General features: G+C 37.8%; 1 protein-coding gene across 2 annotated transcripts in view; it reads left to right on the forward strand.

Annotated features, from left to right (window-relative positions):
• The window catches only part of DCLK1 (doublecortin like kinase 1), a 239,195-nt gene extending 213,891 nt beyond the window's left edge, over positions 1-25,304 (forward strand). The window contains exons 16-18 of one of the 2 annotated variants that reach the window (XM_035542886.2): positions 6,460-6,573; positions 12,350-12,423; positions 21,823-22,006. In XM_035542886.2, the coding sequence (XP_035398779.1) occupies positions 6,460-6,573; positions 12,350-12,423; positions 21,823-21,880 (246 nt within the window). In that variant the 3' untranslated portion in view covers positions 21,881-22,006. Of the gene's footprint in view, positions 1-6,459; positions 6,574-12,349; positions 12,424-21,822 lie in introns of both variants that reach the window. The other variant, XM_035542884.2, reaches the window with a different exon arrangement.
• Positions 25,305-27,101: the final 1,797 nt, after the last annotated feature.

The raw sequence follows: 27,101 nt of genomic DNA on the forward strand, positions 1-27,101 counted from the left end.
AAAATTCAAAGATACAATAACCTCAAAAGCTAATCTTTTCTTCTTTGGAAGTGACCTTGATATTGCCTGGAATAGTGATGATCACTGAAGTGTTTACAAAGTATATGCTTTAGTCCTGAAGGCTACCTTACTGCCCAAACCATATTTTTAAATTATTTTTACTGTAAATGGTATTATCATGCAGAGCAGTTTTGCTGTGTACAGAGAGTACAAGGATCCAGGACTGTGTGATGAAAATCTTTTCATTTTTAAGATGACATTCAAGCAGCTGAAATAATAATTTTCCTTGGTGCCAGGTACTGTCCTTGGACAAAGTGTTCTGTCACAATTTATAGTGACTTTTGTTAACTGAAGTGTCTCTTTATCTCCATGGGGAAGAGAGGGTGGGGTTTTCTGGCATGTTGGTGAGGAGGAGATGGAGGAGACTGGTAAGAAGCAGTGGAGAGGCCAGGTCACCTGCTGTGTCAGTCTGCATACTTCTGCTGAGGCTATTGAAACACCACTTGTTTATGCAACATAAGCATGTGGCTGCTAATCTTCTTCTTTGTGAAAAATACATTGGAGCTGTCTGCTCCCCTCAGACACTTTTTATTTATTTATTTAATTTTGCTTCAGTTACTCCACAGTGTGTCTTAGGAAGGTCTTTTAGCAAGATGCATTAAGAAGAGGTGCAGCAATTTGAGGCTGTGGTATGCAGGCAAGGTGGTGGGGCGCTCCCTGCTCTTGCTAATACTTCCTGCAAAGGGGAACAGGGAAAGGAGTAGCTGTCTGAAGTCTTTCAGCACTGCAGAGCTCTAGTAGCCAATTCTCTGGTTACTGAAGCACCCTTGCAAATTCCTGGGTTTTTGTGCAATGAGTTACAATATGGATCCCTTTGCCAGCAGGTGCTGTGGAGGCCAAGTATAAATAGATTCAAAAGGGAGCTTGATACATTTTTGGAGGGTGATCCCATTGGCGCCTGTTAAATACTGTGGTCTGGATAAAACTTTTGGATCATAAAGTTCTTAAGTACTTGGTTAGCAGAAGCTGGACAATATACCAAGGAAAGTTTAACTTCTTCTTGCCTTCGTTCCCTAAACATACTATCTCATGAACTGTGACTTTGATGCACTGTTGGAAACTGGGTACTGAGTTTAATTCAGCTTTGGTCCAGCTCTGCTGCACTCCTTGTAGTTTTATGCTGATTATAACTTTTTGCAATCAAAACCTGTAGCAGCTCTGTCCATCAATAACTGAAGCAAATACTCCATGAGAGTTCTGTAATTTCTTCTTTTCTGTCCAATTGCTGCTCTTAGGAACTGAGACCAGTCAGTGTTTTCTCTTCAGCAATATGCTAATGATAGTTTGTAACACAGATCAAAACCTCTTTTGAATTCGCATATGTATCCTGCAGATATTTTTTCTGGAAGAAGAAGGGCTAGCGCTGGGACCAGTTCAGGAAAGTGCTTGAGCGCATTCCAAAGGTCGCTCCTATTTCAGGGATTCACACATGGAAATGCTTACTGTTAGCCACAAAATTAACTAGATTGCACTAAATTCCTAGTTCACTTCAGGAGAAATAAGAACATGGCTGAGATGAAACAGGTGCTTAAGTATGAAAAAGGAAACTTCCCTCGAGTGGGTCTCAGCTGCACAGATAACCTAGCAAGGAAAGGCTCCTTGTGTGCAGAGGCAGAATGACAGACTGGTGTCACATCCGACCTCTCATTCCAGTACTCTCATCCCCAGCTTGACCAGTTGAGAGTACAGCCTCCCTGTACCACATTCCCAATTTCAGAACAAAGAATTAATATGCTTGTCCCTGTTTACAAAATGTTCTGAGATTTGTGTGTCCTGGGCAATTTTCTGCAACTTTCATAAAATATTCTCCTTTGCAGAAGACAAATGGCACCCGGAGTTTTCATCTAACATTCCACTTTCCCAGCTAACCTGCTTAAATAGCTCTCCATGGCATCAAATTCTGGGCTTTATTTTTCCTTTTTGTATTTCAGTTTTGGACTTATTCATATAATGGTAAACTTGAAGCTATAACACTGGATAGGGCAGCTGGATTGAAAAGCAGGCATGTGTTTTCTTTGACAATTGTAAGAAACATTTTCTCTCTTTGATCAAACCTTTGATAGAAGTATTCTAACTGCTTACACTGTATAAAACCATTTTGTAGATTGTAAATAACCATTCCAGTTTATAGCTGCTTACTATGTGATTACTTGGTAAATTGCTGAGATTCCTGGAATGTACTTTGACAGTTTCAATAGGAGCCAACCCTCATTTCAGTTTCAGTTTTTGCTGTAAAAATAGCTGGAATCCTCTTGGAAACTGCAAAACTTGTTATGGTCAGAGTCAGACCAGTAAAGCAGTTCCTATGTCAATAATATCCCAGCTGTTTTCAATTCAAAAAACAAAACCTGAAAAGATGTTGGCTACTTGCCACTGCCACAGATGGAGATCTCGAATTCTAAATGCAATTCAGCAGCAGTCCTTTGCCCCCTCCATTTAGTTTATTTGGATTTGTCTCTCACATGCAGTACACTTAGACCTGGAAACAAATCCATCAGTTTATACTTCCCCTATTGGGACCCCAGTTCCTTCTTTTACCTGCTCAAATTCTGTGCAAACCCAAAGAATTATAAGAAGGGCTGGAAGCTTGAGGTCTGGCATTTTAAATGTTGGTAACATTATATAACCTGCAGTATACTAGTGGCAAGTTACAGGACAAATCTACTCAGTTATCTGAATACTAAGTATTTTCTATTTTATTTTTTTTTTGGTACATAATTGAGCAGTTAATGCTGAAAGGGATGGATTGCATTCTGTAAATCCTTCTCTGTTAAAATAATCAATATAAAATGTGGTGTGCTGTTGCTGGAGGAGGAAGATGGCACACTAGCTTAAAAAGAATTAGGGAAACTGTAGCCTTTATATATATCCTTAACCATGTCTGCCTTGGAGATTTGTGTGTAAAAGAAATGAATAACCAAGCAGTAAATAGTAATAAACTTAACATTTGCAAGAAACTTAATTTAAAATGACATTCCTTATTCAGCAGCTGCTGTACTTTTGGTCACACCCTAGGACACTACCCAGAGAAAAATCTCCCTGTAATCCCTAAAGGAAACAGTCAAAAAGGTTTTCCAGCACTTTTATTTGCTCTAATTTTCTGCTGGTATTTATATAATGACTTCTTCATCTGATGCATTCAGACCTGGGAAGTAAAACTCTTGTGACTGGCTTGTGAAGTGAATCTGAGTGCTTCAGGGCAGCAGGAGTCTAGGAATCCTGAACTTTGTTCAGTCTTCTTAACACTCCATTTTTCTTTGAGTGGCAATGTCTCCTGCCATATAGAACACTGCAGATATGAAAACAGTATTTGTTAATTACTCAAATGATGCCAAGATCCTCTGCTGCATTTATTTATTTATTTAGATTAATTCTTGCAAATAGAACATGAAAGGGATTTTGTGGAGCCTGATGAAAAAATAATAATAATTGGAAGATCCCAGGCAGTTAACAGTGCCCACATGAAAACTTAAATTTTGGACCAGACTTTTGAAATTGTCGAAGAATTTTGTCTTCCCAGCTTCTGAAACATGCTCAGGAGAGCGCTTCTTTCAGAGCATCAGCAGTCAGCATTCTCAGAAAATTATAACCCTTTGAAGTTCCCAGAACTGAGCACCAAAAATCACAAGTCATCTTTAAAAGATCTTGTCCAGACTGCTACAGCTAAGATGAAATTCTGTGGCCGTAACCCACTGCAAGAAGTAGTTCATATTCCTAGAGGTTAACATAGGGGGAAAACAATTCTAACCTCTTTGAGGGCTGGCATCCTTCCCATCACAGCAACCTGATGAAATTCTTGTCAGGAATATTTAGCCTGTTTTCCAAGTCTACAACTTACCCTGCTGATTCTGCTGAATCTGGTGTGATGGTGTTCTTTTTTTTTTCTTTTTTTTTTTTTTAAACTTGTTAAACAGCTGTCATCTCTCGCCCTTAATATCTATCTATTTTATTCTTGGTTGAAGTGATTCCAGGAACCAGCAAAAATATATATTAGCTTGTTTACAAAGCGCTTTGGAATAAAAAAAAAGTAAACATCAGGTAGCACCAATAGTAGTTTGAAAATGTAATAATGATAGAGAGATGCCCATACATACCTATGCTACATCCTAAACTGAGCTGAGAAATGGTTCATCTGAATGCTGGAGCCCCAAGTACACGTCTCTGGCAGATTGCCACTGGAACAGAGGGTGTGGTGCTTCACCAGTAAAATATTACCACAGTCTTGGTAACTATTGTCTTCTCTGTAATTTAGCCTTTTGACAAGACAACATGAAACTTTGGCAGGCTTTCATTGTCAAGAAAGCCAAGAGCATGATTTCTTTTTTCCTTCAGTGAAGAAGAGCTCACTTTATAGACTTTCTTCTGGGAAAGGCAATGTCAGCGGAAAGCAGCTTATTTTTAGGGGTCATACACCACCGAGCCAAGACTCCCCAGTGCTAGACAATAATCAGCTACTGGGTCGCATTGTTTAGTTTTGTGTTCTGCAGCTGTGTGCACTTGACCATATTTTGCCAGCTGAGACGTTTTGTTAAGGGGTGAGTGAGGGATCTCTAAACACAAACTCCCCAAACTAAATAAATAACAAACCCAAACCAACCTCCCTAAAGTTCCCATATGCTCAGAGGGATCATGATTTACTGCAACAACTGTGTAACTCTTTATGTGCACTCAGAGTCACTGTAAAGCCAGAAGAAAAAATGTCTGAAATCTCTCTATATTCTGATCTTAGTCTGAAATCTCTCTATATTCTGATCTTATCTCGTTTCCATGTTTTCTGCTAGAATTTCGCGTAAGTGGACGTTCAAGACCTTTCTCAACTATTGATACCTACACATACAAAGCAGTAATAGGTGGATGCATATCAGGCCCCTGGATGACCAGGCACCTGATATCTTGCATATTCTGTATATTCTGCATGTTGTTGTCTGAAACCCTGCTTATTCTGCTAGCAGGGAAGTCTCACAAGAGGTGGCTTTTTACACTGACACTCCTGCTGGTTCCATCTTGCCCACTGAATCAGGCACAAGGGCCTTGTTTGCAATTACTAAGAAGCTCCTGTCTTGTTTTGGTCTTGAATTCAACCTGTTGACTTGTGCAAAACTGCAAACTCCATTCTTTTTGCTAGGGTTTGGCTTCTGCATGGAGGCTGGCTGCGTGCCTAGGTGCAGATAGACACTCCTGCTGCCAGGAGCAGGGGGTATCAGTCAGGATGGGGCACCTCCAGAAGCTGCACAGCTTCTGGGCCGGAGCCCTCGCACAGCTGGCTGGCTGGGTGCACACGACAGGAGAACATGTGTCTGCCTGTACTTGGCCGTGTAGCCGTGTACTTTTACCTCAGGTTCGCTCAAGCTGAGAACACGTGGTTTTTGGCAAGGCAGAAAAGGCCACCCACAGCTGACTCCAGGCCGCCTCTGCTGTTCTGCCCAGGCAGTGCATACCTCTGCGTACCAGATGCCCCAAACTGACCTGAGAATGTCTACAGTGATATATCGTGATGTTTGTGAGGGCCTGTGTTCACCCATATAGCAGGCCTGGGTTGGGGCATGTCTCAGCTCCCACCTTGCCTGGATTTCCTCTCCTTGGGGCTCACTGAGCTGTAGCTGGAGCACTCGCCCAACCCCACATTCCCTGATCTTGTTGCCTTTATGACTGGTAAACATCAGGTAGCACCAGAAGGAGTTCAAAACTTTAATAATAGAGAGTAATTCCCATAAATACCTATGCTATGACTGGCTTGGGGAGGCCACAGGCACAAGGTATAAAGTGCCTTGCCTCAGATTAGATTTTGACAAATACCCAGTGCATGCTTGTGTTAAGCTCCCTCAAAATTTAAAGCCTTCTACTTACATTGCTATAGAAAATCTTCATTTCTTCTTGTATCAAAAGATAGAATTTAGTCAAAATACAGCAATCCTGAACTTGGTGTTTCACACGGCATTTGGAAATCTTTTTTGCATCCTACCAAACCAGAAGCTTTGGGTTTCTGTAATCTCTTGGCTTCTTTCTATGTTTGAGCTCATTATCTTTAAATGCATTTGATGAGTAAACAGAAGAATAAACTGGTCCAAGCTTACCATGCTTTGAAATATTAATGCACCTAAAAATAACCAGGCAGTGGTTGTTAAGACCTGGTAGAAATAATAATAAAATATATAACAATTATTTAATTAACATTACCTAAAGTTTGAGTGAAAAATGTTGTGTAAAGAAGAAGAGAGACACTCATTCATTACGTAATTCGATGTTCATCCTATAAATACCAAGACAATGACTGACCCAAATTTCATTACAAACTTTTCTTTAACTTCTCTATATAGACAGGTGCTATCAGAATCACTTGACAAAACCCTTTTTTTGCCTTTTCTCTCTGAAGTTTTGTTTTGTTTTGTTTCTCTGCAGGATGATGGCCTTCCAGAGAATGAACATCAGCTATCAGTAGCTGGGAAGATAAAGAAGCATTTCAACACAGGCCCTAAACCGAACAGCACAGCAGCTGGAGTTTCTGTCATAGCAGTAAGCATCTGAAATACACAGTGGAAACACTTAAATATGTGCCCACAAGACTGGGTGTGTTTAGGACATGCCACCAAAAGAAACCAGAGAGAGTCAATCTTTAGATAGTTCTAACAATTAATATAAACATAGACTGATACTCTGTACAATTTCTCCATTGATTCTCCTTGTGAGTCACATTGTTATTTAACATCCCTAGGAGATCTAACAGTATGCACACTTCCACATTCCACCAGAAGATTGTTGGACCTAACTCCAATATAGATTCAACACTTTGAATTATGGTATCATGACATTTTACTTGGCAGCAGAATCATCACATGGATTGGGGCAATACAGAGGTTGTAGCAGAAGGACAGCAGCACTTTACAATGAGTGAAAATTACTTCAGAACTGTAACAGAAAACCCGTATGGCAACCTGAGCTTCTCTTCTTTGAAGACACCAAAGAGAGCTGTGATGACTCACAGCTTGCTGAGAAGTGCCACCTTCGTGGTTGATGCTACTCTAGCCACTTCAGGTTTAGCTGAGCATTAACACGTTACTATTACATGCCAAAGCCACATGCAGCCTACAGGCTACTTCCCCTTTGGGCAGAAGGACTTAATTGGGTAGAGACTCAATAGAGTTTCTTGCTGCCTTCTGTCACACTGCAACTGCAGTCTCGACATTCCAGGTTGTAATGTGTCGGAGCTTCTGAAACCAAGCTTGACCAAACTTTTGGCCAAGCTTTACTGAGGTTTCAGTGGCATCCTCCACATAGTATACATCATATGCATTTGTATTTTTTGCCTAAAGATGAACATGTGTATTAGATATATATACACACAGAATATATTCGGTGTTTTATGAGCTTATTCATGCTAATGCCATTAAATAGTAACATGCACATCCTTTACATTTTTGATACATCTGCCTGTGTTTGTAAGCTTTTCTTTATTATTCATGGTAATGTTAATGCTCCAAATAGTCACTAAAAATAAGTGACACATTAAACATAACCATTCTCATATCAGATTACTCAGTGTTCGTTCCCAGCTTCCATAAATTGCAGGTGGTGTGACTGCACATGTACACTTTCTTGTACTGTTTCCACATTCATGTTTCTCAGCTCAGCCCCTCCAGTGGTGAGTTAAATCAGCATGAAGTAAACTCAGCTCAGCACATGCAATCTGGCTCACAGGTGTGAACTGTTCGTACAGCAGAATGGATACTCTCTCAAAGTTACTTGGTATAAGTACTTAAAATTTCAAGCTGTGCCTCTGTCATATTTTTCTTTACTCTTTCCAACCCTAAAGTTCCTCAACATAGAAGCAAGTTGTTCCTCATGCTTTTCTTAGATTTTCTCAGTCATCAGCTAACATAGTCAGCTTTTTTTTTTTTTTTTTCATTTTTAAGCAATAATACTGCAACAACTCTCCCACAACTAAAACATCACATACCCATTGCTCATCTGAACTGCAGGTATGTTCTGTATAGACTAGCTGAAACCGTGTTCCTTTCGAATGGACTGCCAGCACGCTTGTCCATGAGAACTACTGCTCAGATCCTCCATGCTAATGACTTCAAAGCTTAGAAGCAAGAAATGATGCCTCTGTCCTCATCCATCCGTCACCTCTGTTATTTTTTAGTTTCCCCACCCTCCTCTTTTATTTTTTTCTTTGCCCTAGTTGCTCTGCCAAGGAATTGTTTACAGCAGTTTGACACTTGAGTAATGAAAAAGGCACTGTAGTGAATCTCTCCACTGCAGAACATTACAAATCAGGAAAAAAAAAGTTTGTTTGTATTTTAATGGCTTTTATTTATTTTCTAGTGTTTGGAAGTTTAACTAATTATTTTTAGTGACCATCTCTATGGGTGAACATCATACTCTGGCATGATTAACCCTGCAGGTTGGCCTATAAAGTAGAAATATGAAGAATATTTTTACAAAATACAGAAAGTGGTTTGATTAGCTTGTGCGAACTAATTCCTAAAATTTTGGAAGATGAGTGAATTACAGACCTCTTCATGTTTTCATAATGATCCAAAAAGCTAGGTAATTTTGATTTCAAAAATAAACTACCTTTAATAAGTAAAATAATGCCAAAAGCAAAACAACAAAACCTTTAATTGTTGTTTCTGCATTTGAAAGTGTATGTAATATACATTTGACATGCATGTCATTAGGGTTTTACATTTGGGAATCTTCCTTTTAACTGTGCAATATCAAATATCATAGAAGTAAATCTTATTAACTAAGCCTGCTCTGCATTTAGAATTTTCAAAGTACATACAGATGCTGAAACAAAGTGTTCAGCAATGAAGACGTGCACTAAGTATATTTTCTACAAAAATATTGTTTTATTGTGCCTGCCTGTATGTTTACTGTAACTTTTTGAGTGAGTGCTTGTGTATATAATATATAGAGATGCATTCTATATATTATGTAACACATCTGTGTCTGTGTGTCTGTGAAAATGTGTTAATATGTGCATATATTTATAGAGATTACTTAATAGTTATAAGTATTAGCGTTATTTTTAGTTTTCTAACTCTATTTATGTACAGAGAGAGCTAATCTGTGATATTTAGTTCTTATTTTGTCCTCACACTGGTATGATACTATATGCCTGTTTTCTTTTGTGGTAAGAAGTAACACACCTCAAAGATCTCAAGCAGTATTTATCATATGCACCAATTAAAACTCTAATATGAAAACTAAGTTTGTAAGACTGTAATCCGAAAACTACATTCCTAAGGATGTGTTTGTGGTCAGCTTGACTAGAAGGAAGTTTGAAGCCATGTGCTTTTTACATACGTGTACTGTGGCTATTGCTTCCTTCAGCAACGTCCAAGTACATTGTATGGACTCCTTTTGCTCAGGCGTATGTTTGCTTTGTTGATGTAGTAATCCTCTGTAAAAGTTACCTCTGACCATTCAGGACAGAGACATCCTGCAAGTTCTCATGCATGTGTCCAGACTTTAAGTTTGTCCACATTTGGAAGGATTTGGCCGTTTGGACAAACTACCAGAATGAACGTGTTGTGCATGCCTAGGAAAGTAGCTCCTTTGCTGATGTAGCAGGAGATGATTTCTCAAACAAAATTAACTGCACCAACAAAGAGACTTTTCTGTTTGTACATTAATACTTCATTAAAAGTTCTGCCAGCATAACTATGTCAGTTGGGAAAAAAATCCCTTAAACCAACATAGCTTTGCCAGCAAAATTGTAATTGGAGAGCCAGCTTCTAAAACAGCAATAGAATTAACAAGTCCCTAAAAACCACTGCTTGCTGACGGGAGAGTATGTAGGAGAAAGATCACTATACTTGCCCTATTCTTAAACTCTTGTCATAAGCATTAACTACTCGTCACTGCAGAAGACGGGCTGCCAGGCTAGGTCCCCATCGGTCTGTGTCAGAATGGCCATGTTACTGTTAAGTACGTGCCAAAAGATTTGCAGGGTCAGGTTTCTCATACAGCTTATTTTGTACATTTGTGATGGTGTTTATAAAGACACTGCAGTAAAATCACAAAAACAGACCTTTACTAAGTAGTCTGTTTCAAAATTTGGGACTGGAATTTTTCGTTCAGTTCTTCAAGGATGTAATTTCATGTTTTCTTTGGCCACTAAACAGTACACTGTGGCTGTACACTTTGGGTTTTAGTGGCAGTGTCTTAATGCCAAGAGCCAAAATCTTTTTTTTTCTTTTTTTTTTTTTTTTTTTTAAGAATACTTTCACAATCCAGAGGTGTACCATAATTCTGTATATTAACTGAGCATCATTCAGTTTGTGTTCTCGTCTGAAATGTTAAAGCTTTGCCTATATGTTGTCACTTATGTGCTTGTATTTTTGCCATTGTTAAGACAGAGGGAAAGACTAACGATAATGTAATGCTAAGGTTGTTTGAGGTCTCTGTCTTGGCAATGAGAGTAAATTCCAGCTGGAGACTCACAGGAATGGAGTAGGACAGAAAAGGAAAGAAGCTGTGCTGGAAGTTGATGCAGCTTTCTGCCTCTTGCAGGGGCCAATGTCAGCTGGGGATGCCAAACTGGGGCTGCTGCCTGCAGCCAGTCAAGGGGAGGGCAGCGGATGGGTCATTGCCTTGCCTTCCGCTGAGTATAAAACCAAATGATGTTTTGCAAGTGGCATTTTTAAAAGGGGGATTTCTTGGGTGGTGTGGAAGAGAAGCCAAGTTCAGTCTGTTAGTTTTGCTTGGCTTAAAGATGAACCCGTGACTCAGATGTCACTTCCTATCCGTTGTTTGTGTTGTTCTGGGCTCAGTGTGTATCATCTGTTTTTTTTTTGTTGTTTTTTTTTTTTTGTGGAATTATTTCCACACCGGCTACATTGTTTGAACTCTTATTAGAAAGCTAAGTCCCCCGATTTTAGATATCTTACCTTTTTGCTATCCGATTTTAGAGCGATCTTTTTGATCTGCGTTTTAAGAAAACATCCCTTTTGTGTGTTTATATGCCGTATAGTAGATAGCCAGTAGGTGGCAATAGCAGACCAGTGTAGTTAAGGCAACAGAAAATGAACTATAGGTACAAGGTTCTCATGTTTTAAACAGGAAACGTCCTGTAAATTATTCTAAATAAGATGAAACAGGCATTGTGTTAACAAAAAAGGAATAAACTATCAAATTCCACATTTGCAATATAGTCATAAAGAAAAAACTAAATTTGCAGTTAGCTCGTAGCTACCCTTTAAGTAGTTCATAACCAGAAGTGTGTTGAACCATTTTCCTGAATTTAGAATTAGAAACTGTTCCCAGTGTTGGAAGTACATGCCACGCTCTTACTGAAGCACAAAATGGCCTTTTCTCCTCATAGGGCAAAATGTGAAAAGCATCACAACTTCCAATTTTAAAGTGGGCAGAGTGTCTCCCTCAAGATATTTTCCCCTAAAATCCTATTTAACTCAGCTAATGATGTCTCAACCGTTTGCTAGTGCAGCACAGGAGGGTTAGAGAAAACAGCCTGTTTTCTTTGTTCCTATGCACATTATTCTGCTAATGATAAACTAAACTTCAAAGATCTATATTCCTTAAATAATACCTCGAGCACACTTTACTGGACACAGTGTTAAGTTCATTTCCATTTTGACTTTAATTGGTGCAATTTTAAACCTGATAGCTTTGTACTGTTATCTTTTTGAGCATGAGGTGTAAGCTGAAATGATAAACAATGTTATTCATGGCTCTGAGTAGTCCTCTCCAAGGTTAACGCATTTTTAGAAATGAATTACCATGATTGATGGGGTATCAAAACCTGATTCTTTTCATCTTTACACATTCCATGATTATGAAGCAGTCTAATTTAAGCCTTGTGTAGTCTGTCTAGCCTGCTCCTTGTGATGGTTGCACTGCATTTTTTAGAAATTATTAAACCTCTCAGTTTAATTGCAAAAGATAATTTTCCATTACTGGTATGTGCAACTTAAAAGGGCACTTCTGTCGTTGGAGGTAACAAGATATTTGTCAGACTTTTAAATGAATGCATTATGCATTAAGTAACCTATTTCGCAAACTCCATTTTAGCTTGAATAAATTGGCTTCTAATTTAGGAAGACAGACTCTAAAGTTAGTATCTTTTCCTTTTGTTTCTTTACTTTTTTTTTTTTTTCTTTTTCTTTCTCGTCTCCGGTACATAGCTTTAGGATGCTAGATAAGTGCCTTCTGAAAGTGAAAACAGTAAATATTGCACTTAAATAAGGAACGGCTTGCTCTGGAGTCTTAATTCTTTAGCCTAATGTCGATCCACTGAGTTGCCCCGTTTCTCTCTGCTCAGCTGGACCACGGGTTTACCATCAAGAGATCAGGGTCTTTGGACTACTACCAACAACCAGGAATGTATTGGATAAGGTATGAGATGGTGCAGCGCCAACAGTCAGTGTTTCCATGGCAACGTGCTGGCAGTCTCCATTAACCAGTTCCTTCGGTGGATAAACATGCTTTTTGATTTGTTCTCCGGTCCATACGCTGCTTTTATCGGTTTCGTTTGAATCTCGGTTGAGATGCCACACACCCCCCTCCCCATTCCCTCTCTTCACCCATCCCTCACACCCACATCGCCAGCTTTCTCTCCATCGCACATGCTCAGTCTCAGTTCCCCTTCTAGTTAAAAGGACAGTGTATATAGAAACCCTTCCAGATATGCTGGGATGTGCCCCCCCCCCCCCCCCATTGCTTTTTAAGGCATCCGCTTCCTGCCTGCTCCTGCCTCTAAATGCACGGAGCAGCAACAGGCTCTCAGCATATATATTTTCCTCTTTTTTTTCCATGTGAGATGTGGAGCTATATACTGTCGTTTTAAACCCACTGAACACAATCCTTACCTTAGATGGAACAATGCATTTGCAGAACGTAGTACGTAGAAACTCTCCCAAGTTCAATGAAATACAATGCATTGTATGTGCTGGTAAGCTTGTGTTTCTAACGATGCATTCTTTCTATTTTGTGTTTAAAACCCTTCTGATACCTATTTCTTTTTCTTTGATTTTTTTTTTAATATTGCATGAGTCTTTTTAATATATTTTTTCTTCATTGTGTAACTGTGCCAGGATTGTCGTTAGCCGGCTGTATGATAAAATGGGGCTCTGGGCTGGAGGGGGTTATTCTGGAGCGGGGGCAAGGAGGGATCCTGTTCTGATAGCCCACACGAGGCCCACACACCTCCTTAATCAATCAAGGGCCCTGCAGTTTCCATCAAGTGGTTATTTGCTGGCTTTTTTTCTCATTATTACTCACAAAACCTGGGCTTTGATAGCTAAGTAGATTTTTATAAGTTTCTTGCGAAAGCTGAGTTTTCTAACAGTATAATGATTGAAGCCTTTAAAAACTAGTCTGTGAGGTATTCGGAAAAAATCAGCAAATTAACCACATTGGCGAAACAGCAGAGCTGATCACTGCAAGTGTTCCAGTGAAGCAAAATTCCACCCCTGGATCATTTCACTGAGTGCATGGATCGGGCTGCAGCACAGTTTCCATAAAACCTAGCGGTTCCCTGAGCGCACACTGAGGATTAAGTAGATTGTGATATGGATGTTCTGGGGAAAGAAAAAAAAAATCCTACTTCTCAGCCAAGAAGTAGAAATGTAGTTCCCATCCATCATTTAAACACTGGCTGGCAGGAATTGAGCAACTCTTCCACTCCCAGTGTTTGAATGTGTAGCAGTACCTGTAATTCGAGCCTATTGCACTTGTCTTCATGGCTATAACCTTCTGCAACCTGCAAAAAAAAAATAAAATAGGAAAACATGCTTTGTCTGTTTGGTCCCTTGGCATCATTCTTTGCAGGCTCCCGTCCTGTAACATAGCTAAGTGAGGAGACAGCAACACAGCAGCTGTGCTTTTTGGTTTTGCTCTTGAAGAAGGGGAGAATGGGTCCTGAGTGCCCAGCTTCAGCCAAGTGTGATAGTATTAGAAGCATTTATCTTTTCCATTTCCTAAGGAAAGGTGGCATTTTGTGTCAGGCAGGACTTTGTCAAATAGTTGCAAATGTAATGCCTTCTCTGTAAAACAGAGGAAAGCTCCCAAGAGCTTCATCACTGATTTATCTTCCCAGAGTTTAATTGCTACCCATGATCAGTTTACACTCCTTTTCTGCTTTACTACTTTTTATTTAGCTCCTCCCTTGCCCATCCCCCCAAAATAAATACATATGAAATCTGTCTTTCCATTTGTTATATGGAGTATTGGATTTTTTAGAAAATCCAGCTTCAGGGAGAGCAGACAACCAGAAAGAGGAGCCTGTGCTAGAGGAGAGTCCTGTCTCAGATTGGCCTTGACTCAGTTTAACTGCACAGCCCAGATTTTGAAACAAACCATATGCATTTTGGAGAGGTAGGGGGAAAGACTCCAATCCTGCAACTTGGTAAATAAATAAACTCTATAAAAAATAATAATAAAAAAGGCCATTTGACTAAAGCACTAGTAATGGCTGCCATCAGTATACAAAATGACACATCCCTGAATAATGGGTTGGAGCAGATGGGCGATAATCTCCCTTATTCATATATAAACTGCTCTGTTTTCCAGCTGGGGGCAGTAACAACAATGTTTATAATTAGTGCTTTCTAAACAGTGCACCTAGTGTGCAAAGGCAAATTGGGAGAGCAGGGCTCATAGGCGTAATTAGGAAATGCTATAACAGGGGTAGCTTAGAACAAGCCCTGGTCTGTATTTGTTCCTCTTTCATCTCCAAGAAACAAGCAACTGCTGTAGTGACCAGCATTTTAGTATAAATAAAACCATTTTCGATTTAGCAATTGTTTACTTTTACTGGTAACTGCGAGCGCAAATGCAAAGCATATGAAAGGTTCATCAATTTCGATCTATAAAACAGTTAATTTGTCACAGGCCCATGAAAATTAACCTGAATTCACAAGTACAGCGAAAAATGAAAGCAGGTCCCAAGGAAAATGTAATGCTCCCTTTGTTAGTGTTAAACTATTCATTTCTTCTCCACTCCTTTGATCATTTTCATCCCTAGTTTCTAGCAGTCTTCTAAAATATCTTTTTAAATAGCACTATTTCCTCCTTCAATCAACCAGAAAACCTTTTCCTTTCTCTACTTAAAAAACTTTCCTATTCAAAGTGCCTCTAAATCTTAATTTTCCAACTGCTCATTTTGCATCCTGTTTTATTCCTTGTCAGGAAGATAATATGTGCAAGTGTTTTAAGTGACAGGGCTTTTTTGAGGTACTAAAATGCAACAAACCTTATGCCCAGTAAGAGTTCTTGTAGCCAGTATGAGATACAACGCATGTAAAACCTTTCAATATTCCTCCAATATAAGGAGCAAACAAACAAACAAACAAAAAATACAGGGGCCAAATCACTAAAATAATTTAGATCCAAAGATGATAGGTTTGGTTGAGGCTATTCTTGATAGCCAGGAAAGGCGGCTTGGGGGTAGGTGGGTAATGCCTATGGTGCATTCCCATGTTCATTCACCCCAAATTACCAATGTCAACTCAAGTCTAAGACAGCAGAGATCACCCATTTCTCATCTCTGAGGAGGGGTATTATGTTTGGGATTTTTTTTTCTTTTTTTCTCAAAAGTCAGCCCGTTTACTAATAGCTCAGTTTCTAAAAGTGTCAAAAGCAATACATCAATCTTCTACAATTTTTCTTTCTGCTGGAACTTAGCACAAAATGACCACAAAAAGTGACCACAAAAAATCCAAATGGATAGGATGGCACCCCATTGTCCTTCAGAAATGTCTAGATTTACTTTCTTATGAGGAACTTTTCTTTATAATCTTCTTAACTGAGGCTTTTAACATTTTTGTGGCTCAAGTTTTTTTGGTCTTTTTCTAACTAAACCAGAATATTAAGAGTGAAAGTATTGCAAGCCTTATTTCCCTTTAGCCCCAAATGTTGCAATGTCCAGAACTTAGCTTTCTTCAGCTGCATTACCAGCTCTTGCTAGTGGCAGCACATTTTGAAGACAATATTTTGCATAACTTGCCAGTGTTTTCTTTGACACTGCCTAAATTTCCATATTGGTTCTGGTTTATGTCTGAATCTTAACACGTTTTTAATCTGCTACTGCCAACATGGCCATTAGCATGCCTATTTGGGCTGCTTCAGAATATCAAGGGAACACCAGAGTGGATGTATCTAATATAAAGTATCAGTATAAAATGTTAGTATATCTAATATTAGTATAAAATGTTAGTGTATATTATTTTTGATATATCTACAAACACTATGTAAAAACTAAAGGAGCAAAATAAAACCCAGGAAATGTATGGGAAAGTCATTAATTAGCTAAATAATGACAATAGCAAGGACACCAGTTACACATATGTGTTACACATATGTGTAATGAAATCATCAATCCTGTTGATAATGAATTCATAAAATACTGGATTTTTAAAGTACAGTTCTCTCTGTCCCAGTTTAAAAAAGTATCTGAATAGCTCGTTTGAAAATCCCTCACTCCAGTTTGTGTTTGGCACCTAATTCCCAGTACTTTGCATCTGTCAAGTTACTTACACCTGTCCCAAGTGGATACAGTACACTTTCAAGTCAAAAGTTAAAGGCAAACGTCTTGACAGCGGGCAAAGTGGTTGGGAATTGGGCTTGCTATCTGTAAAGTGCCATTTTTAATGCAGTAAAAACCTCTGTAAACTTAATACTGGTGAAAACAGACAAACATCTAAACTCATTTAAAATCTCTTCTCCTGCTCTTTGACTAAGAAAACCACAACTGATTTACAAACTATAAATAAAATTCACCCATGCAAACAACTTGGCACTAAGACTCTTCCACATGTAATTGAAACCAGCTGAGGAACTGTGTCTCCAGAAAGGGGGGATGTCAAAGAGTAAACACAGGCTTAAATATGGCAATATGAATTCAGCAGTTATATCTTTGTATTCACTCACCAATACTGTATGAAGCATACATCAAATTGATTTGGTTTTCTTCCTTTTTTACTTTCGTGTTATCAAAATTCCATACCCAAAGTTACATGGTGCACTAAAGCACTGGCCTTTTGCATTTGGAGGTCTAGGTTCAAATCCACTTGATGGATTTGTCCCCTCGATGTGGTCATTTGCACATCTCCAAATCACCATGTAACTTGACTTAGTTATAGCTTGTGCCTGAGGGGCTAAAAATAAATGTGTCTTTCACTCCTGGACTGAGGTGCATTGCTAACTTTGAAGCACTCTCCAAGAAGTGTCTGGAATCATGAATCAATCATACCTATATATATATATATACACACATATATATATAACCTGAGAAGCCAATGGAAAACAATATAAAAAGGACAGACTGAAAGGGTGCCTGGCGGGGCCTCATGCCCTTGCATTGTAAAGCTGCTGCTATTGCTTAATGGTCGTTTTTACGGACGGGGAATCTGCTGTTACATATCTCAATGTATCAAGGTCACTAGCCAGAAGCTTAAGGAAATAGGATAAAATTATGTCGGAGTGAGCATTTAAATACATCTATGCACATATTTGTATATAAAAGAATGCATGGGAAGATAAAGACCGATGTTTCAATGCATATGTCTATTTAATTCCACACACTAACAAAGCATCACAAAAATTACAGGCAAATTGCAAATATGTTCTTGCAGAACGAAAACAAGTGAAGGGAAGGGTTCTTAGATTAATGCATGAACAGCTGCATCCCCAGTTCAGTCTCCTAGCTGGTATGAATAATGGATGGGCTAAGAGGCAAAATGCAACAATAATGTTCTTTTATTAATGAAATGAATATATATCTATATTTGGTAGCCAGCAGTAAATTAAGACAAGTGAAAAGAAAAACAGTCACTGCTTGCATCATAAAATGCTGTTACTTCAATCTAATAATTACTGACCTGACAGAAAATATCACCCCACAGCTAAAATAAGGTGCTTCTTTCTGCAAATACTACATATATATCAAAGTAGCTGTAGTTTTTGAATGTTCGTAAGCACAGACTTCCACATCTTCCAAGAGTAAAAGAATTTGTATGGATCAGGAGTCCTGCAACATCATGAATTAGAGATCAGGAAAAAGATGCTCCCTATGGTAAAATCCTGAAAAAATGCTAGCTGCACCTTACTATATAGATGACAGAAACAATAATTTTAAAATAATTCTATATTACTTCAAATGAAATGTATTTCCAAAAAAAAAAAAAAAAAAAAAAGGCTTGTTAACCATTTGGTACTGGGTGTCAGGATTACTAAATGTTGATGCAAAGTACATTAGTGCTTAATGAAGTGCTTCAGACCCATCAGCACCAAACTATTAAAGGCAATTCACTTATCTGCTACTGGATAAGAAGCTCTACATTTCCTCATATGGATTGTAAGAGGACAGCCACATAGCTTAAATAAGAACACTATAGTTACATTTTACTTGCCATTATTATCATATAGTGCTCAAAGTTCTCTCTCTCTCACCTCAAGCTGGGAAAAAAATGTCAAAATGTGATAATGAAAATCTGGGCTTTGCAGCCCTGTGAAGCATAAGTGCACTTAAGATCCTCTTATTATTTATTGAAGGAGTAGCTTAAAGTAGAAATACCCTGAAAATCCATAACGGACCAGTTCATACGCTGGCCAACCACCCAGCTGAATGATGAAATAATAAATCTATTAAGCCAATGCAATACATATAAGAGGACTTTGTTACAAAAATAGCAATAATAATGAAAATGGCGATTTTGTAATATGCCCACATGCACAAGAGGGTACAGTAGGTGAGACAACTTATAAAACACATGCAGTCAATACTCTGAAGTATATTGCCACCTCCCCTGCATTGCAAAGCATTAATCTATCATTTTTTGAAATTCTTTGGAGGTAAAAAGTAACTGGCCTCATTAAAGGAAAAATAACATCTGTGCAGAATGCAGAATGGCAATACTGAATGGCAGTGTGATAGACACTGGAAATGCAAAATGTCACTGTAACATTGGGTGGAATAAACCAAATCTTGCAAGTCCAGTAGGAATTGTGAGTGCTCCGTGTGTGTCCAGAACCAAGCCATTTTGTGGTTCTGATGTTAGAATACGATCCATGTATTTTTGATTTCATTAGATCAGTATTCCCTTCTTTGACTCACACATTTTTGTTAACTTTGTTGGGTGAGAAAGGCTCTGAATTTCTCAGCACAGGAGAGTAAGCACATTGTGCCACCAAGTCTGCCATGGCTTTATAGATAAAAGCCAATCAGATCAAATTCAAGGGAGACTTTAGGTAAAAATGTAAAGAAAAATAGTCTCAAAAATATCTCAGGAAGTTTCTGAAGGATTAAGAAACCGAAAATACTTGGTCCTACAAACTATAGCATAAGGTGCCTGATTAAGTAGAACCATCAGAGTTTTTTGCTTCTCTAACATTTTTGGTTATTGAGGCAAGAAGTGCCTTTACATATATTTAAACAAATAGCCCCCAAAGCTTCCCTAACAATAGTAGAAATGCAGTATCTTGGGTTTTATTTTTAAAGATATTTTTAAAATGATGTCATGATATTTAATTGTCTAACTAGTTTTGCAGTTTCACAATTTTGTTCTTAAAAACAAATAATAAAAAAAACTCTAGGCTAAACTTTAAAAAGAATCTTTTATTCGAGAGTATTCACTTCTGTGTAATTTGTTTAATTTTAAATACTTTCTGTTTTTTGTATATACGTTTACCATTCTCATGTACCAGGCTTTAAAAATAAATTCTGAATTTAATACAAGCATTTTTACTTATTCGGCCAGAAATGTTTAACCTTCTCAGAGGAGAGTATCTATTACCACAGGATGATGTGATGTGGTTTAAACTTTAAATAAATGCTTATTTCCTGTAAGAATAAAAAAATCTTTTAAATGGAAATCTGTATTTTATAGAATGGTAATGTATGCCATTCTTTTCAATTTTCACACAGAATTACATACTGTATGCAGTATATTCACTGTGTGTAAAAGATCTAGGTATTCTTCTGTTTCACATTAAAAAATAATCAAAAACTGAATTGGTTCAAGGCTGAGAAACATTGAAGGCATTGAAAATACTAATGAGAACTCTTAACCGAAAGATTAACAGTAAACAAAGAAACTCTCAGCAGATGATAAGTGTTGGATTTTGTAGCAATTATTTAAAATACAGGGATGAACTTATCAAAGTTAATTATTTTACCCCCTTAAAGTAGTGCTCTGTAGGTTCTGGACGCAGAAATAATAGTTCAGCAACTTAGCCTAACTAAATCCATTGCTATAGTAGCTCTGTACTCTTGTCCATCTTTATGTCTCTGTTACATCATTATTGAATGCTGATTGCATTATTTTAGAGCATGGATTGCTATAATGCTATTCTGCACTGGTATGATGGATTTAGTTTTCATTTTGTTCTCAAAAATATGTTGGCTACAAATGCATCTCTGCTCTCCTATGAGGCTCACACTATGGTACATTTTCTAGAGAAATCAGTCATGTATATCTCAAGAGAAAACAATAAATCCTTTGAAGCAGAATAACCTTTGGCTGCATTTTTTTAGATGGAGATTTTCATACTATGGAAAACAAAAACAAAAACAAAAACAAAAACAAAAACAAAACTTTAAAAGCCTTAACAGTTACACCTATTCAGTTCTCAATTACCTTTGCCTGCGGTGCCATGACCAGATACTTGTTTCCATTTTGTGGGTCATCTTACTAGTCACCTGCCTTTTTCCTTTTCGCTTTTTCCTAAACAAATCATGGGTCATATTTTAAGAAAACAACCCTGCTCCAGAAAGCAGTTAACTGTGTGTCAAAGTGCTCTTGCTGAATCAAGGCCATCCTGTTGAATTTGTAATTTTACAGTGCTTTCAGGGACTGCAGTCTAATGCCCTGTAATCAGGAAAATAGTGAAATCCAGTCTCATGTTTGAAGTCAGACTTGGACTGCCCTTTACCTGGGTTGCAGTTTCACCTTGTAAATGTCCCAGACAAAGCAGAAGAAAGGTTGTGGCTACAAGTTACAGCCATCTTATTAAGAATTGCATTCTCAACAGTAGCAAAAAAATGATCCAAAAATTAAAGCCCATCAAGTAAACGTTCTCCTTCCCTGTTTTTGGATTTGCCCATCCATATCTGGACTCTAGATTAAAATTAGCAGACTATTTAATTTGATAGGCCTTGGTTAACAGGAAGAGACAGGATGGTCAGGCTTAAATGGGTCTCTCCATCAGAGCTCTTCAGTGTTCTCCCTAAGAACATCCATTGAGTGGCATGAGGAGGTGTCAAAGAGCTGGGCTAGCTCCCCTCAGTGTTTGTTTTTCCTCTCTTGTCTGACAACTTCATCACAATCCATCTTTGTTAGCCAATTGCACTGACTTGAACATGGGTGAGCGTGTATCAACCTTCATTAGGTCAAATCAAAGACAAACGTACATCTCTGCCTTGCCTGTAGAAACAGATTTATACTTTGAGAAGGGTGGGGGGAAGGTCAGTTGGTATTTGGCTTGAAACCTGAATCTATTAAAGTATGAAATTAATAGCATCCAGAAGTAGAACATATGGCATCCATATATATGGTACTGTATCTGCTTGATGATGTCACACTTACCTCTTAAGGTTTGGGAAATGCACTTTTTAAAGCATTTAGCTATGTTGTGGGCTAAACCTTTCAGACCTGACTGAATCAGAACAGGTTTAATTTGGTCTGAACATTTATTATCCCTGGTATTTCCAGGCCACATACAAACTCATGGTTTTCATTAGCTTTGCATTTCACACACAGCCTAATTTCATTTATTCTTATTTTATGCCCCTGCCAGACCACCGCTCTTGATAAGGAGAGGCAGGTTTTCCGACGAAGACGCAACCAGGATGTGAGGGGACGATACAAGGCACAGCAAGCTCCACCTGAACTCAACTCCGAATCGGAAGACTATTCACCAAGTTCATCCGAGACTGTTCGCTCACCTAATTCACCCTTTTAATAAAACACTTTTACTCAAAAGTCTTGGCTTTAACCCTTTGAGACCCTGAAAATCCTTCAGACCTGTGTGGGGTGATTACATCCGATTTATCCAGCACTAACTGGTGGGATGGTGGAACACAAAAGGGTGCTTACAGAATCTTTGTAAGACTAATTTCCTAATTGATTGAAACACTTGTTCTCTGTTTAGATTGCAACTTGCTGCTAACATGATCCTCAAAGGGTTAAGGCTATTTTGCTTTTTTATTTCAAGATAGAAGCAGTGAATGTTTTCATCAGTGAAGCTAGGAACTGCAGTATGTAATTTTAGCACATGTTAACCCTCTGAGTAAATGGTCAACTTAAATCTTGACAGCCCACATTAGGGCTTTATTCTGGCTTTTTTGCTTTTATACACACATATCTTTTATGGTACCCTAAAGTTACTTGCTAGTTGCTGGCCAAAACAATATCTAACACACTCTCACTTACAAGCTTTAAAAATGAAAATAAAGTGAAACCAACAGTATCTTCCACTGCAGCTCATTCTAAACCTGCATTATACGTCCATAGAAAATTGACTGTTGTTGGAAGATACTGTGTAGAATAAATGGGAAATTCAGTTCAGGGCAGCCTCAAAGTTTACAGAAGATGACATGATGATGGCCACAAAAGGTTGCTTCCATACCGTTTACTACTAATGACAATGCAGTGTCTTGGGAAATGGCTTGAGGATATGTTCTGTCATGTAATGGTATGTAATGATTTGGCTGAGAAGTTCCTGGATCCTTTGCCTCACATTCAAAAATGTACAGACATCCTCTCAACATTACCTGATTATTCCATAGATAGCCACAGTTATTGATGTGGCAAGAGTTAAAGATTAAAATTGAGAATTACCCTTAAAATAGCTAGATTATTTCTAAATTGGGGAAGACAAAGTCATTTAATATATATGTAAAGCCTAACCTGCGTTAGTGAAAGTTTTGTCTGAGAGTGGATAAACTAAAAGACTCAGTTCTATTTGTAATATCTAATAAAATGGGCATTTACACAGAATATACATATTTTTTGTTTGTTAAAACCTCAACATAGCATTATAGCATTTTCTTTAACTATTATCGTAAAATTGGCGTCCACAGAAATACTACGCTTCGTAGACTTTTGCTTCAAATGTGATAGTTTGAAAGAAAAATGGTTATAAATTCACTCCAAATTCCACTGGAATGAAAAATGCAGCTTCCAAAATCCTATTCTAAAATAAAAAATAACATTAAATTTATACTTTATCTTATTACTCACATAAAATTGACAGTATTTCATGTTTTCCTCTCTAAGGTTAAAATTTTGTCATGGTGTTTTTAAAGAGTCATAAAAATGTGGTTTCCTCTTTCTTCCTACCTCTTTTCCCCTTTTTTCTCTTTCCTTGTCCCTCTCTCTTTCATATCTTAAAAATAGAAATATCAATATGCTGCCCAAAAAGATATGCAGACTTTGCTGATCTTGCTGGGAAGTATAAATAAAGTTTGGAGGAACAGGGCAAGTTGCATATAGTGCAGTTTCTGTTCTGAGTTGTGTTTGCACATGGAGCTATTACTACAAGCAGTTGTGGCACTGAACGTGTACCTGCAGCTTGCTGGATCTGGTGTCTCTTTTGCATTTCTAGTTGGAAGTATCAAGTGAATCGTACTTTAAAAAACACTGAAATTGTTTTGTTTCTCCATCCTTTAAAATGCATCTTTCATTGCCTACATCATGAAAATTTGTATATTAAAAGCTTTGAAGATTTTGGATACAAGAATTTCATCTTGTGAATCTTCACACAAGTGATACAAGTATTTCATACAGAATGCAATTAACTTCACCCAATGTTAAACTAGAAGTGAGACATTTAGTGTTAATTAGATCTCCAGCCTTCCTTGGCATACAGGGAGATGAACATTTCCAGGTTTGATTCATCCCACCTGTCATGGGCACACATTTTAGGAAGTACTCATGCTTTGGTTCACCTATTGCTCCCACTCCTTTGAGTATAGAAGGAAGCACTGGTAGAAGTTTACATCAGACACCAAACTTCAGGTTATTGAGTTTAGTAAGACAAATCTCACCCTAAGTCATTAGGAGACTGATCTCTGAATACACACCCACGGTCAGAAGCCCAGTGCCAGCACATGGGCTCAGTTATTCTAGTTGGAACCCGAATAACAACATTTTAACCTAAGTGAAGCAAATAGGTGTCTTGTTGGAGAACTCCACAGGTGCAGGAGGTGAAGGGATAAAGGAACTGCCATACCTAAGTTTTCAAACTTTTGGGTTTGGGAAAGGGCTGCATTTATGGCATATCCTTGATCATGCCCATCCAACCCTAGAGTCCCTTCAGAGAGAAGTCCCTTGGTCGATAGGGCACAGCCACTGCGATTGTGATGTTAATGGCTGTAGTTCGATAACACTTGGATAGGACAGGGATCATTTTATCATGGGACCAAACTCTCTGCTAAGGTAAATTCCCCCTTGCCACTTACTTACATCACTTTTTAGTAGGTTAGGATCTGGCATGTGTTTTTTCCAGCATGGTCCTTCCCACATTATATTACAGCTATCCCTTTAGAATAGATGCAGCTCAACCATGTAAATGCTAGACATACATTTGGTAACAAAAAGCTGTCCATTAATACCACATGCTCCCTGACTGCTGGGAAAATTTGGCAGGCTTAAAGCAAAGGCCAATGGTCATTCTTCTTAATTAGAGAGGGAGATCAGGAGAAAAAAATAATATAAAAATACATTTCACCTTACACATGAGAAATATTATTCAAAAACCTGTCTGGGATTTTTGTATCGCCTTTGCTTTGCTTTGGCATACAGGGTTATCATTAAAATAAGATGTTTGGCTCCTTCATCTTACACCATCTTGCACTACTTAAAATGTATGTAGAAATAATCCTAGATCCTGAAATCCCTACTCATCCCCAGTGTCTTATGTGTTTCTGATCTTTGGTTCATGTTTTATGAATATAACTATAGAAATATTTATTTTAAGTTATCTTTAGGTCTGTGAGAGATTGAGTTTCAAATTGCCGATAGCCTCTTTTTAGGCTTCAAGGAATAGTGTCTGAGTATTTAAATTGTTTTAAAAGAGGTTTCCATGCTGGTTTTAAATATATTCGTATATAGTTTAAATGTAACCATATATATCTATATATACATATGGTTTTGTGGATATAATAACGGTTCAGGCTTGTTTGCTAACATCTGTCCCTTTTCTTGTGTAACCTCTGAATTTCTGGGGGTAAGTGAAGGCAGAATACATGGCCTAAAAATAGTTGAAACACCATTGGGAAAAAAGAAAAAAAAAAAAAGATAAAGAATCAGACTATTTCTAATGTGAGACAATATAGCACACCTTGGTCATTTTTATTGTAATACATACTGGTTCTCCTAACTGCTTCCTTCATTTTGCTTTCGAATCTTCTTTGCATCGTATTGGTGCTAAATGTGATGAGTTTTTTGTTGTTTTTGTTTCATTGGTTTTGTTTTGTTTTTAATGCGTATTATGTATAGAAGACCAGCTTCCTCCCACCAAGCATATGTAGTTAACTGAGATGGATGGCAGTCATGGTAGGCACCATCTATCATGAAGGAGATGGAGAGAAGCACTTCCACAGGGTGACTCAGGTCATCTAATATTTGGTCTCAAAATGACTGTCAGTCTGATCTAAGTATTAACAGGAGAACAGAACAGGATCACTTCCAGCTTAATTCCTCTCAATTAAATGTAAGTGGGGATAATGTGGACTCCACCCTAAGTGCAATATTCTAGTGAGTTTGCATGCAGTAAGCAAACTTTGATGTGAAAATGTAGTGATAGGTCATAGGTGATAGCACAGTGAAATGGTCCTGAAATGGGCTTCCTCTCATCTAGATGCATCCATATAAGAGTTAAGCATCTAATCTAAGGCAATCATCTCAGCGTCCCTTATAGTTCCCTTATAGAGACTAGCTTCTGTAGCAGATAATTGAAATTCTAGGATGGATGAATTGCTCACTAGATGAGGTGGCTAGCCCGAATGTATTTTGAACATGATTTAATAATTCATGACAAATTAATTTCTCTGTTAGTTATAATTTTCATAGCACTAATGTACAAAAAATCCAGAATACCATGGTTATACTCAGAGGGTTAACAGAAAAGCACAAGGCATGCTGATTACATTGGTGTATCCAAACTGCTTTGCTTTTTTAGCCAGTTTGCTGATTTTTTCAGAAAATTCTTGAAAATTTTCAAGTTTGAAATAATTTAAGTGTTGTTGTTTAAGGAATTTCTATAACCAAATTAATCTTATTTTTAGCTTAATTTATCACAGGAATAATATGTATCATTGATGCAGTGTAAGTCTGTAGTTCTCAATTTTATTAATTACACAAGTGATTCCAGAAATCTCTCTTTTTTTAAGTACTTACTCTAGAGCTTACAATGGTGGCATAGGTGACTGAGACTGTCTTTCTTATTGGTAAACAAATAATATTGTAATTTCAAGAAAGTCCTAAGAATCGGCTTTTCAGTTTGGTAGTGTACTAGTTAGGGGAAAGCTATCTCATGACATGCATTGTGTAAATCATCTTTGTAGATGAAGATCGTTCATATTAATGAACACTTTCTTTTTTCTTGACATTGTAGCAGAAACTGTTTACTTGTTAATGAACAACCAATACATTAATTTGCTTCAGACTGTTAGAGGGGAAAGTGAGATTCCAGTCATTGACGATGTTATTGCTTTACAGTAGCCCTCATCTAATTTAAATGTGGTGCATACTACAATAAGCAAAGCCAAACCTGTGAATAAACTCCTGAAAAAGCCTGGTGGGTCTTTATTCAGTTGGGTGCTTGCGTACAGTAGTGTGTGACAGCAGGAAGGCTTTCAAGAATTGTTGAAATGAAAGTGATATATCCACAAATAAGAGCTAAATTGCAATCCTTTCCCTATGGGGCATATATGTTTAAAAAGAATAATAATAATAAAAAAAAAAGAAAAGAAAAGAAAAAGAAAAATTGGCTCAGAGGTTTGCAGCACTACTATATTACCACAGGGCAAGTGCATTAAATCATTGTTATATTTGCTAGCCTGGGGTATATGT

Source organism: Cygnus atratus, chromosome 1, assembly GCF_013377495.2.
Source record: "Cygnus atratus isolate AKBS03 ecotype Queensland, Australia chromosome 1, CAtr_DNAZoo_HiC_assembly, whole genome shotgun sequence".
Taxonomy (NCBI): domain Eukaryota; kingdom Metazoa; phylum Chordata; class Aves; order Anseriformes; family Anatidae; genus Cygnus; species Cygnus atratus.